This window comes from Balaenoptera borealis (assembly GCF_965194805.1).
Source record: "Balaenoptera borealis genome assembly, chromosome: 4".
Taxonomy (NCBI): domain Eukaryota; kingdom Metazoa; phylum Chordata; class Mammalia; order Artiodactyla; family Balaenopteridae; genus Balaenoptera; species Balaenoptera borealis.
This window is the reverse complement of record NC_138861.1, coordinates 87,566,956-87,581,651: the sequence shown is the minus strand read 5'-3', so window position 1 is coordinate 87,581,651 and position 14,696 is coordinate 87,566,956. Positions and strand designations below refer to the sequence as shown.

Here is a 14,696-nt window from a genome sequence, read left to right as displayed (position 1 = left end):
AGATCAGCATTTCGTATGCCGACTGAGGCTGGATGTTTGTTCCTCTTTATAGTTTTATTGTCTTTAATCAAGAAACGAGAGCCCCGACCTTCGGCCCTCCCAAAAAGTACAATATTATCCCCTTTGCAGATACAAAAACAAATGCCATTCATTTCAAAGGATAATTTTTTTTTTTTTAATTTATTTTGGCTGCCAGGGGTCTTCATTGTGGCACGTGGGATCTTTAGTTGCGTCATGTAGACTCTTGGTTGCAGCATGCGTGCAGGATCTAGTTCCCCCACCAGGGATCGAACCCGGGCCCCCTGCATTGGGAGCGTGGAGTCTTACCCACTGGACCACCAGGGAAGTCCCTCTGAAAGGGTAATTTTATCCAGTGCACTAAATAAAACTTCATGTATCTACAGCCTTTTCTTGATTGTTTTCAAGCTTATGTAGGCCTTGACTTTCCCAGGCCCTACCTCCCCCCACGGGGCTGCTTCTTGCCTGTGCTCCCAGCTCAGCTCCGGAGGGAGGGAGGAAGCCGGGGGCACTGTCGGCTGGCCCCCCCCCCGCCCCCCGGCTCCCCAGGAGCTCCCGCTGTGCGCCTTCCCTTCAGTCATCTTCTCCGTGCCTCTGTCTGGCTCTCCCCCCGCCCCCCATCCCCGCCCTGCGCCTTCCTGCTTCGCCTCGAGCTGTGAGCTGTTGTCACAGCTCCTTGCCAGGCTGAGTCCAAAACGCATCTTAATAGAGCCTTGGAAACTCACCCCAGATGGCTGATTTGGGAGGGCATAGGGATAAAGATCTGCAGGGCTCTTGCTGCTGTTTTTAGTTTCTGAATTTCTTGTCTGTTTTCCTAAAAAAAAAAAACTTGTGTGCCTGCCTCCCCATTACATCCCCTCAGCACCACCACCCCGCTGCACCCCGTCTCAGGCAGAGTTTGGCTCGCTCTTCTGTCTTCAGAGCTTACCCCCCAACCCTAGCACTTTTTCACATTGTTTCATAATAGCCCTTCATTTGTCGAATCCGCCAAGCTCTCCATTCCCTGCTGGCTGGGATATCTTTCCAACGCTAAAGAATGCATAAATGAAATAAATTTTCTTTTGAAAACTATAAAAGCCCCAAATCTTCCATGATTCCCACTAATTAATACCTAAAGTAACCAGGCAGTCAATGCTGTCTGTAATCTGGGCCTGACCATATTCTTCTCTTCTGTTTGCACGTGCACCATCTGGTCATTAGCAGAATGGGTCCGTCGTGCATGATAACTGATATTCGCCTGCATGCCTTGTGATGCAGCTCCCTGTGCCAGACGTGGTGCCCGTCATTTCCACCTGTCTGAATTTTACTTGTCCTTAAAGAACAGCTACCAGTTCCTAAAACCTGATGCCGGTAAGAAGAAGGATAGCTGACATTTTATCGAATGCTTGCTATGTGCCAGGCTTATCTTTTTTTCCACATGTTTGCCTAATTAATGCTCACACTAATCCTCTGAGAGGCACTAGAATGCAGATTTTGCAGATGAGAATACAGGTATAAGGTGTTCAAACCACCTGTTTGAGGTTAAGTAGCTAGATGAGTGGTGGAGCAGGGATTTGACCGCAGGTATCTGGCTCCAGGGCCTATGCCCTTGACCTGATACACAGGAGAAATTCATTTTCTTTGCTGAACTTCTAGAATATTTTCTTTGTATTTCTCAGCAGTTGTGTACTTCTCCCAATCACCCTGTTTGAAATTTGAGGGACTGTGACATATTCATATCTGGATTTCTAGCAGCAGGTGAAAAAAACTTTAAAATATTTCTTTAAAAAAAGAATGTTATTATTTAAAAATTCTGTTTTCCTATAGCTAGACCATCATATAATGCAACTGTAGAAAAATAGCAAGGTTCTTGTTTTTGGGTTATTTTCCATAAAACATCCAAAGTAGTCAGAGTAGAGTGTAGAGAGATCTCGGATAAATGAATCTGTTTGTTCGTGACTTTTCCATGTGCCTCTGCTGTTTCCCAGGCACGGGATACGGCAGGGACTGCAGAAATCTCTGCTCTGCTGGCATCTGTGTTCCATTGTAGTATAGGTAAAGTTTGCACTTTGTAAACAGTTTGACAGCATTCATTAGAGGACTGCCTGTTTCTTTCTTAAATCGACACATTCATTTTACTTTGTTTTTTTAAGAAATTTTCTTCAGCTCTTGGTAACAACAGATGCTGCAGATGTTAATCCCTGCTGTTGTTAACTTTTCTCCAGAGATTTAATGTTCAGTTTTAATTCTTGTTTCCAAGGTCTATTCATGTCGTTCAAACAGAAGTTTGAGAATAACTGGAATTTTAAACATTTTCTTTTTCTTTTGGCATGGGAGACCAGGATTTTTCAGGAGGGATGGCGAGAGTTATAAACTGCTCTGTTGTGGGATAACAGAAAAAAGCGGAATATTGGAGAATAAGGGTCTGTCTCTTCATGTTCTTCCTGGGGCTCCTCTTTCTTACGGGGCAGCTGATGCGTGATTTAATGTCATGTCTTTAAAGGGAGGAGAACTGCAGTTCAACCTGGGTATCAGTGTCTTGTGAAAGCATAGGAAAGGAGCCCTGTATTCCAGACTTTGCAGAGCCGGAGGCTGGACAGATGTGAGGCCGTGTGCATGTTCCTTTTCCTCCTGCCCTATCACGCCAACAGTGTGATGTCACGCTCTTCCCCACACACGTGTGTGCAGAGAGGACGCAGCAGCACAGAGCGGTCGGAGAACAGTTCGGCATCTACGATATCGACACACCAGCAGAGATCATATTTATGACTCTATTGAGAATGTCACAGCAGTGATTTAGACGCAGGCAGTTGTCTCTTAGGGCCCCTGAATTATGGCTGGTTTTAAAATTCTTAGAACCCACTGAAGGCCATTGTTTCTGAGAGTCTACATAATTTAAGCCTTCTACATCCTGTCATTGCAGGAGATGTCAGAATAGTAAAAGCCAATCCCAGGCTGACCTGTTCCTGCAACCCTGTGGTTTTGTGGCTTTGCAGACTTTATAAAGCTGTCTGTCGGTGCCTGTGGTCCCCGCAGTTGGGGCAGTTGGCGGTGAATGTCATCTCTCACATCTTGCCCCGAGGGACTGGAACCCAAAAGGTGTACGCATTTACAGAGGTTTACAGAGAGGGGTGGGGCAGCCCCCTGCTCAGCCTCAGCTGCACTGAGGCGCGCTCTTCCACCTGAGCCTCTAGCCGGCTGCCTCTCAGCAAGAATAGAAGTCGAGGACAGAAGCCAGATCCCCACTGTTGTTCTGGAGAATATTAGAAACAGCAAAGCCTTTCTTAGACCACTGAGCACATCACATCCTGGGTACATATAAGAGACTCAACAAATAACTAGTGTAAATGGCTTAGGAATGATCCAAGTTAAAACAGTGAACATATTTATTATTAGAACAAGGTTCTCAGTCAACAGCTGTCCAACATTTTCACGTTGGTATCCTCCCCCTGCCGCTCCATTCAGCCCCCTGTGTACATGAGCACACATCTCATAAGACTGCACCCCAAACACGTATGCACACGCACGCGTGAAAGAGGACTGATCACAGAGCTATAGCCTTGTCCCAAATCTGGGTCTTTTGGCATTGATAAGATTAGCCAGGCCACATTTAGAATAAACAGATATTTATCTATCCCCCTTTTGTAAATTACTGACTACTTTGTAACTAGGCTACTCTTAATATGAACAAAAAATAGTATATTTTTAAAAATTGTTAATTATAGACTATAACATCTGTAATTGTTACCACATAAAATAAACTTGGGCAAAGGGGATATATTTTACCCCTTCCCAGGGTTTAGGAGAGAGTAAGTGATGGGTATTTTATTCTGATTCAGGTTCTCACTGGGGATGATTTTGTTCCCCCTTCTCCCCAGGGGACATTTAGCAATGTCTGGGCATTTTTGATGGTCGCTGCTGGCGTGGGCGGATATTATTGTCATCTAGTAGGTAGTGCCCAGGGGTGCTGATAAACATGCTACCATGCACAGAACAGTCCCCCATGACAAAGAATTAGCCAGCCCAAAGTGTCAGTAGTGCTGGGATAGAGAAACCCTGCTGTAAATTGTTAGGTTTATTTGCTGACCTTTACAGTGGATTAGCCTTTATTTAGTGAATTCAGAGGTGAAATTAACACCAGTGCTCCTAATCCGTCTTTGTATTCTGCAAGGGGCCTTGGTACCCTGACCAAGATTGGGATGAGCTCTGACCATGTGGGAAGGCCTGAATTCAGGCAGCTGACAGCAGCATTTGGACTGGGTTCTAGCAGTCACAGCGAAAGAAAACGAAGAGCTGTCATGATAATAAGTACCTAAGGTTACGTGAGGGAGTGAAGAGTAAAAACGTGATGTGGAGCCCGCCGTTCGGAGTGTGTTTTGAGACCAGCAATGGTGGCATCACCTGGGAACTTAATGGAAATGCAGACTCTCAGGCTTCCCTCAGACTGAGTCAAAAATCTGCATTTCAGCACGATACCCACGTGATGTTTGTGCATCTGGAAGTTAGAGGCACTGGGTAAGCATTTTTTACTTTGGAGGAAAATATACCTTGCTTCAAATTGTGGGTCTGGCTCTTAGCAGAGGTGTGACCTTGGCCGTGTTACAAAACCTCACTGTACCTTAGTTATTTCGGCTGTAGAAAGGGGATAACATCACCTATCTCATGAGGTGGTTGTGACAGTCAGACAGGCTTATCTGTGCCGAGGACCCATCACATGGTAAGAGCTCAACGAACTGAGCCGTGATTAATAATAAGAAAAAGAAGGCGAAAGTAGAGAACCCTAGGGAGGCAGTTTATGTCTTAAACCTCGCAGGCGTCATCACCAAACAATGCTTGGACTCTTTGCAGATCTAATTTATCTGAATAGGAAAATAGCAAAACCTGGAGCTTCATAAGCATCTATAGACTGTGGTTCTTGTCATCAGCTTAGTTGGCAGAGAGTAAGTAGATCCAGGGACCAAACAGCCAGAACTCCTAGACGTGTTCCATCAGCCCAGCCTGAGGCACAGCTGCTCTGTTTATTGCTCCGCAGTTTGAAAGTTAACATGGTAGGAATTTTCAAGACACTCGGGAGGAAAAAGGCTGAGGCAGACAGGAAAGATGCAGTTTGAGGAAGGAGACTAGGAGAGATGAGCCCTCGTCTTACTGGCAGGGTTTAAGAATGGGAACGAATCTCCAGATTAAGTCCACCCGATGCTCTGTTGACGGGACGGTCCCTGGGTTCTTTTCCGCTATACACGTGAAGGTCCATTGAAATGCTTCTCTAACCACCACTCCTGCGCCTGCCACATTGGCCCCGACAGCTCACAAGAATCACTTTTCGGGAACAAGAATCTTTTACGAACCAGAGGGAGTGTAAATACTTCCAGTATGAGATAAAGCAGAACTTGAATCATAACTGCAGGGTCCAGCAGAGTTTCAACAGCCAAGATGGTAAAAGAGGAAAACAAAACAAAAACAAAATAAAGGGAAAGGGCTCAAGTAGAAGACTTCAAGCTGCAGAGTAAGATTAAATAAGAATACTGACTAAAGTTCCTTTTGAAAAAGGGATTAATTTAGACTATATTGTGTTCAATAGTGAGTAATCCTGAGTATACAGGTTGTGAGGGGTGACTTATCTTCTGAGTGTTTTGCAAGAGAACATTTTTTAATCTTTGATTTAAATCAGAACAGGTTTGCATTTTCTTTAATTTTTTGATTATAAAAATGTTTATTATCACACATTTAGAAAATACAGGAAATACAAAGAAGAACTTCAAGCACACCAAACCCAGTACCTACCTATCTCTTCTTTTATTCAACAATTATTTATCAAGCGTCTGCTGGGTGCCAGGGACTGCTTGGTGTTGGACAGACCCCCGTCGACAAGGTGGCAAGGTTCTAGCCTTCTCAGAGCTTACAATGTTGAGTGACTAAATTTTGATGCGTTTCCTTCCAGTATTTTTTTCTGTGCCCTTAATGAATATGTGCTAGCAAACAATAAGAGCTAATGTTCACTGTATTACTGTGTGTTGGACCCTGTTTTAGGTGGGTTGTATGGTATGTATTAACTCAATCCCTATAACACCACTATGAGGGAGGTGCTGTTATTCCCACTTAACAGATTGGGAAATTGAGGCACAAAGAGATTAAGCAACTTGCTAAAGATCACAAAATCCATAAATGCAGAGTCTCGATTAAAAACCAGGCAGCCGGGCTCCAGAGCCTGACCTATTGATCACGGAACTGTACTGCCTCTCCTAATACTTATAAAATTGAGATCATACAATATAGACAATTTTAATTCTTGCTTTTATATTGACCATTACACGTGAGCATCCTCTTGTAACGAGCATAAATGGTCTATTACCTCCAAAAGAAGTAGAATTTTAATTCATTTGTTTAACAGGGTCATAATGAAATAAACATAAATAAAAATGTGATGATAAGCATTTAAATGCTTACAGAGATTATAAGGCATTCTTAATGTCTTATCATTTGTTTAAAAATCCTGTACTTTAAAGAGGAGTTAAGATGGACAAGTTACATTAGGAAATTAAACATTTTGTAGCTTGTACTTGATTTCATAGCAGGAAAACAAACCCAGCTTTAGATAAAGAGCAATGGTGATGACTGTTCTATAAATTAGCCATAACATGGAATTGTGTTGGAGCTGTTGAATGGAAGAGGTAGTGTATTGTCTTACAGGGGGGTTGTGAGACTCAGGTTGCCTGCGCGGGGCTTTTCACGGCATGTGTTAAGAATGCACTGTGTCAGATGAGGTCCACTTGTATGGGAACTTCGCTAGTTTCATAGTGAACCAGTGGGATGCTCTCTGTGCGTGTCCGTAAGGTATCAGTGAGATACAACAACACTGTACCAGCAGCAGAGTGTCTGCAGTTGGGAAAGGCACAAATTCCTGAACTGTAAAGAGATTTCAACTAAGAAATAGAAATTTGAAAATTGATGGCATAGGAGACATTTGAATTGTAGGCATATCTAAATTGGAGGGGTATCTACAGAAAGCATGAACTTATTCATTGTCTCACCCTGGGCAAATTACTTGGCTTCTCTGAAGCATAGTTTTCTCTTCAGGCTAATACTTGCCTTCTGGAGTTGGCATCAGGATGAAATGAGTCTGTCCATATAAAACACCTGGCGTGGTGCCCAGCACTTGGTAGAGGATTTATTAATGGTCACTGTTACTCTTGGCTGTTAAGTAAGTTTTAATCTTTTTAAAAAACACCTAGCCTTATATACAACACAGTGGTTAAGAATGTACATAAAAGCCAGACTGCTTGGGTTCCAACCCTGGCTCTACGATTTTCCAGCTTTGTGGCATTCAAGGCACGTAAACTCCTGTGCTTTAGTTTGCTTCTCTTTAAAACTGAATAGTTAACCGTACCTACATGTTAGGGTGGTTGAGTGTTAAATAAACTATTATATATAAAACCCTCAGAACAGTCTGGTATAAAGCACTGTATGAATGTTTGCTGTTATCAATAATACACTCGTTAACTCAGAAGAGGATAAAGTATTATACTTTACAAAGTGGATATCTTTGAACATTTCCTCAGCTGATGCGACTTTTGCTTACTATTTGATGTATAATTTGTTTGATGTTTGTGGCTCAGGTGTAGTTTTTCAATGCATATTAAAACTTGATTTTTAAATTTGGTGATATCATTGTATAATATCTGAATGAGCAGAATTTTCTGATCAGGCACTATGTTTAAATATAAATTTTTATTGAAGAATGACCATTCTGGATGTGGTATATATGCGTACAATGGAATACTATTCAGTCATAAAAAAGAATGAATTTTTGCCATTGGCAGCAACACGGATGGACTTGGAGGGCGTTATGCTAAGTGAAATAAGTCAGACAGAGAAAGACAAATACTGTATGATCTCACTTATGTAGAATCCAGAAAATACAACATACAAGTGAATATAACAAAAATGAAGCAGACACACAGAGAACAAACTAGTGGTTATCAGCGGGGAGGGGGAATGAGGGGGAAGAGGAATAAGGGCTACAAACTATTATGTATAAAATAAGCTACAAGGATATATTATACAACACAGGGAATATAGCCGATATTTTATATTAACTATAAATGGAGTATAAGCTTTAAAAATTGTGAATCACACAGATTAGAAAACAAACTTATGGTTACCAAGGGGAGGAGGAAGAGTGGGATGAATTGGGAGATTGGGATTGACATATATACACTAATATGTATAAAATAGATAACTAATGAGAACCTACTGTACAGCACAGGGAACTCTACTCAGTGCTCTGTGGTGACCTAAATGGGAAGGAAATCTAAAAAAGAGGGGATATATATATGTATAACTGATTCACTTTGCTGTAGAGCGGAAACTAACACAACACCGTAAAGCAACTATACTCCAATAAAAAAATTAATTAAAAAAATAATTATAAAAATTGTGAATCACTATATTATACACCTATAACTTATTTAATATTGTACAGCAACTGTACTTCACTTACAAAAAGAAAACAAAATAAAGAGGAAGAAAAGGAAAAAAAAGAAAAATGACCATTCTGAAATGTCCTTTTTCCTCCCCAGATTATTCAGAGCTGGGAGAGCTTCCCCCACGATCTCCTCTAGAACCAGTTTGTGAAGATGGACCCTTTGGCCCTGTCCCAGAGGAAAAGAAAAGGACATCTCGTGAACTTCGAGAGCTGTGGCAAAAGGCCATTCTACAACAGATACTGCTTCTCAGGATGGAGAAGGAAAATCAGAAGCTGCAAGGTTGGTTTGCCATTTTTTATATTTAACAGGCCTGATGATGATTTAATTTGTCCTGACTCTGAAGTGAAGCATATCAGACATAAGCGTGTTATTCTTTAAAAAAAAAAAAAAAGAAAAAGGCAATGTACTCTAACATACATACATACACACATGCATATTAAATACCTGTTACTTTTCCAAAGCAAAGTTAGTACTTTTCACTTTCTGGAGATTTAATGATAATCTCGCCAATTGTATTAAATTAAATCTTCTGAGAGACATCCTTCAAATGTAAGCTTTAACTCTCTGAAAAGCGTTTTTTGTTTTCCTCTTTCTCTCTCTCCCCCTGCTTTGTCCTCAACCGTAGTCTTTGCCTGGTACTAGGTATGAACTGATCCTACCTAAATCATTAAAGTTCATAACCTCACTCTATGTGCATTTTTAGTGAGTGGCAGGTAACCTGAAAAATAGAGAACTAGACTTCAAGTTAGCTGAGCTCTACCTGTACTGATATCAGGGTTTTATAAGGACAGACTCATTTAATCCTGGTGACAGCTCTAGAAGGCAGGTATAGCCTGAAGAGGAAACTAATGCTCAGAGAAGCCCAGGGTTATGTTAGTGTCAAAATAAGCCATGAACTTTGAAAGTTTAGATTCTGTTCATTTCCTGTTTCCATAGTCATTTGAACCAATAAATATTATTTGCAAAGTAGCTAAGGAGCTGAGTTTTATGTACCCTGGGTGGTATACTGCAAAGAGCACGGGTCTTGGAGTGCAGAAAGCTGCCTGGATATAAAAAAAGGAGGATTTTGGTTGGGAAATCTGGACATACACTTTAAAAGGGAGGCTGTACAAGTAGTACATGCTGGCCCTGTCCAGAGCAATTTTGGAATTAACTTCCTCCTTGATTGCAGATCTTCATCTTTTATTGTGATGTTTGTATAGAGCTGAAAGTTAAGACACCAAATCTGGTGAATAAGGTTCATTGTCCATATACGTATGTCATCTTTGACCAAAAACAAGAGTCAAGTACAAAGTAATAAGACCTTTTGATAAGAGAGTAGTTGAGCACTTGGAATTGTCTACTTATGGGTGTAGTGGGCTCTCCAGTGCCCAGTATTGAAGCTGAGAGAGACAGCTTATCCCATGAGGCTGCTATGGAAAGGGATGCCATGGTGAGGGGAGTTTAGAGCAGTGAATGCTAAGTTTTCTTCCAAGTCTATTTTTCTACCATTTTCTTGTATGTTCTTGAAGGTAATTCTAAAGGCAGATGTCTAGAAGAGATTTAATAGTGATGGCATCGCTGAGTGTTCCATTGACTAAATGACAGCTTTGGAGCACAGTGCTTATAATCATGTGTATGTTGGTGGGGATTTTTGTTGAAAAGTAAAAAGGCACTTATATTCATCATGTAGGTCATAAACCTTAATGCTTTTCCTGGCCAGTCTTCTTGCAGATGGCAGCTACAGAAAATCAGGGCGTAGTTCTAAAATGGGAAGGATGCTGGCTGGCTTCTTGGGACCGTTGGGAGGAATCGTGGCTGTAACTGATGAGACAAGATCAGATTGCCACAGTGGCAAAGCTTTTGTAAAGCCGTGTAAATGGTGACCAGGCAGACTAGAATGGGCAGGGAAGGGTTTCCTAAGGTACCTGGAACACCTTGCCCTTGTTCACTAGCCGTTGCCAGCATCCTCATTTGCTGCTTCCTTGTTTCATCCAGCAGGGTTCTGTCCTGTGTGGTCTCTTATTTTTACTGTTTGAATTTATTCCTCTCCTTAGCTCTGTAAAGTCCAACATATGCTTATCTTGGTGGTGAAAGCATAATAAACTTGCTAAATATCATTTAGGAAGCATTGCGTCAGTGCATACAGTACCTGTATTGCTGAGAAAAATAATCAACAATAAGAGCCTGATCATGAATGGCCTAAAAACATTTAGTTAGTTTTGTTGGGGTGGCATGGGGGGCACAGAATCATTAAATACAGAAGCAAGATTAGATAAGAACCAACCAGGAGTGCACTAGAGAGGCAGTCATTTTATCGCTTTTTTTTTTTTTTTTTCCAGTTACTTTTAAAGGAAGGTTAAATTGCAGCTGGAAGTGGCTCTTGCAGTTGATCAGGAATTCAGGCTGAATTGCGTGCTTTTTGGGAAAGAAATGAGAGGAGCATATAGGAGGAGGTTCTTACTATGGATAAGCCTTTTTCCTGGCATTTGAATATATGGATCAAATATTTATTACTATTCCGGGAGCACTGCGTTCAAGAAAGAATCAAACCACGTCATCTAAATCTGTTTCACTTCATTGTAGACCATTGGAAGCTGAATTGTGATTTCCTCAAAAGTTAAACAGCTAATTTTCAGTGGTGTTGGGACTGAAATGCGTGGCCTCTCTCCCGGGCCCTCAGTCCTCTGCAGCACCCTCTGCAAGGCCATTTCCCCCGTTATAAATGATGATGGAGCAGCCTGATGCGGGACAGCAGGGTGACTCACCACAACCATGGGTTTTGGTCAGCACTATATTGCTTATTGGACTGAGTCATATAATTTAATGTTGCAGATACTACATCGGCATAATGATAACACAGTGAATTTTGAATTTTAATTGATTATCATTGAAGATATTTTTAAAAGATATTTTCCTAGTTAAACAAATACTACATGTTGGTTATAAAAAAAAAAATTAGATATTGAGTGCAGTTTTTCTAAAATCTCTACAAGTTTGGGCGTCATTTAATTACTGAGACTCCCAGCCTCTTAGCCTTCCTTCCCTTTCTAAGTTTTCAAGAGATGGTGGCAGCTGGAAGAGCATTTTGTCCGTGAAGGCAGTTGCTAATAGAGCAGAACTGGGGCAGGCAGCCACAGCACGCTCTGTGCGGTGACATAATCAGACCTGAACATTATTAGTCTGCAGTCCAGGTTGTAGCTCACATCCACGTTAAATGGCGATTAGATGACTCTTTTGCAAAATTACATTTTGATCTCATTTAGTCCTGGTTTCTCCTAGCCCCAGAAACTCTTAAACATGGGTTTGCAGACACTTATTTAATAAAAAAGTTTGGTCTTGTATCTTAAGTTCTTGCCTTAGAGCCTTGATGTTTGTTGTGGGGTTGTACCATCTGCCTTGCTTGATAAGGCATTTTGGAGGCCACTGGTTTTATTTATTTATTTATTTTTAAAATTTTATTTATTTATTTATTTATTTATTTATTTATTTATGGCTGTGTTGGGTCTTCGTTTCTGTGCGAGGGCTTCCTCTAGTGGCGGCGAGCGGGGGCCACTCTTCATCGCGGTGCGCGGGCCTCTCACTATCGCGGCTTCTCCCGTTGCGGAGCACAGGCTCCAGACGCGCAGGCTCAGTAGTTGTGGCTCATGGGCCTAGTCGCCCCGCGGCATGTGGGATCTTCCCAGACCAGGGCTCGAACCCGTGTCCCCTGCATTAGCAGGCAGATTCTCAACCACTGCGCCACCAGGGAAGCCCAAGGCCACTGGTTTTAAGGAGCAGTGTTGTCAGGATACTGAAACGGCAGGCTGTTGCTTGGGCCAACAGCAAAATACATAGCTTAATAAGCCTTTTCAGCTGCATTTTCTGGCCAGATAGTTCTGTTCTGTTGACTTCAGAGTAGGTTCCTCTTGTTGCTTTCTGGGCTCTGTAGTATCCGGACGTGCTCACAGCAGAACTCACTGCCAGAGAAATGTACATTTGGCCCCAAGAGCCTTGCACTGCTTGCAGTCGCTGTTCGGCAGGGCTGGCCCTGAACCTTATGTGCTCAGCTTATAGCTCAGCTCTCATGGCGTCTACTATGTGTAGATGAGAAGCTGAGAGAAATTGAGGGTTGACATTTTTAAAAAATTTGAACTCCGCACACACACAGGGAATTATTTAGCAGGACCTTGAAAATGTGTTCTTCAAAGTAAGAAGGAAAAGAATATAAACAGAAGATGAAAAATCACAGAAGATGAGAAGGAGGCAGCAGTAGGCCTAGAGTCTCCTGGCCACCCAACAGCTAGTAAATCACCTTGGGCAAGTCCCTTGCTCACTTTGAACTTCAGTTTTTGTGTCCATGAAGTGAGAGGCTGGATGAGGGATCTCTGCAGCCCTTTTCAGTGCCATCTTTGGACACGTTTGTCACTCTTAAAGGCGGTAACTGGGTCAGTTAAGTACAGAAAGCACGCATAAGATGACTAAGATCTTACTGTCAGGTTAGCATTAGCCAGATTCTTTGAGTTATTACCATTCGCTCAATTTCTAATGGGGAGAAAGAAAATATTTCATGTTATATCAGCACTTGGTTTGTAAAGCAACATTATTTCGATTTTTTTGTTTTTATATTTTTGGTAATTTGTGGAGCACTTGCTAATTAGCAGACATCTTGTAGATGGTTAGTATATTTCATCTCACTTAATCCTCACAGGAGCCACTCAATGAAATAGCTGTAATTCCTATTTAAAAAATAATCCAGGGTGCAAAAATCCTGCACCCAGCACATCCTACTTCTGCGGCCCTGGACAAAGTAATGGACCTGTTCAGCCTCAGTCTCCTCCAGAATAAAAGTTGGGGCGGGGGAGTGTGTATTTGTGGGATGGGGGGAGAGCAGATTGTGCGAGGTGTGCACTGACTTAGTGTCTCTGGGACTAAGAACAACTCTTCGCCAATAAACTTAACAACTTAGATGAAATGGACAAACTTATTGGAAGGTGCAATTTATCAAAAGTGAAATAAGAAGAAAAAGAAGTCTGAATGGCCCTATATCTGTTAAAGAGATAAAATTTGTATTGAGACTCTTTCACACAAAGAAAAGTCTAGGTCCAGATAGCTCCACTGGATTCTATCAAACATTTAAGGCCCCTAATTGATACCTGCCTAGTCTCAGAAAATGTGTAAGTAATCACAGCAAGTTCTGCAGTGTGGTGGAGAAAGGCATGGGGCCCAGGCCCACTCCGCCTCCTGCTTGGGCCTTGGGGGAGGGGCTCAGTCTTCTCATCCAGAGAAACCTGCCTCACAGTGTCCTGAAGATTAGAAAAATGCTACAGATGAACCTATTTGCAGGGCAGGACTAGAGACGCAGACGTAGAAAATGGACACGTGGACACCGGGGGGGTGGTGGGGAGGGAGTTGGGACGAATTGGGAGATTAGGATTGACATATATACACTACCATGTGTAAAATAGCTAGTGGGAACCTGCTGTATAACACAGGGAGCTCAGCTCGGTGCTCTGTGATGACCTAGGTGGGCGGGATGGGGGGTGAGGTGGGAGGGAGGTCTAAGAGGGAGGGTATATATGTATACAGGTAGCTGATTCACTTTGTTGTACGGCAGAAACTAACACAACATTGTAAAGCGACTATACCCCAATAAAAAAGAAAAGAAAGAAAGGAAAAGAGAAAAAAAAAGATTAAATGTTACTAAATATAAAGTACTTAAGACGTATAGTAAGTGTTTATTATTATCATAAAGAAGACAAGTTTATCAGCTCTGCAGAAGCCTGTATGTTGGCTTATGCTTAGCTATGTATCCTACCTGCTTTCCCAATAAACTCACAGTCTAGATCAGAGATATGCTGTGGAGTGGATATGGGGGCTGACAACGTTACCACCTTGTCTGAATAGGATTTAGTGGTTTTCGGTGGGAGTGAGGTTGTCAGTTTTAATTCTTCTTAGATCCCCTGCCCTCGCCGCCCCCCACCCCCAGTTTGGTAATTTAGATATAATTCTTCTTAATGCAGCTGTAAGCTGAATAAGGTTGGTAGGAAATAATAGCTATCTTCATATATTTGAGGAGATGCCACATGAAAAGGGTAGATTTATTCTGTTCAGCCCCAGGCAGCAGAGATGTGACGAAGGGTAGAAGCTACTTAAAGGAGGTTTGGCTCTAAATAAGAAGGAACTATCCTCGGAGAGCCTCTCCTAGTTTAGATGAAGCTTTGTTGAGAGCTCATCGTGCCAGGCGCTGGGAATTCT

General features: G+C 42.1%; 1 protein-coding gene across 10 annotated transcripts in view; it reads left to right on the top strand.

Moving 5' to 3' along the window:
• Positions 1–14,696, top strand: part of TBC1D1 (TBC1 domain family member 1) — a 218,338-nt gene that overhangs the window by 172,042 nt on the left and 31,600 nt on the right. For all 10 annotated transcript variants that reach the window (XM_082390467.1, XM_082390465.1, XM_082390469.1 and 7 more), the window contains one exon: positions 8,574–8,759. In XM_082390467.1, coding sequence (XP_082246593.1) covers positions 8,574–8,759 — 186 coding nt within the window. The remainder of the gene's footprint in view (positions 1–8,573; positions 8,760–14,696) is intronic.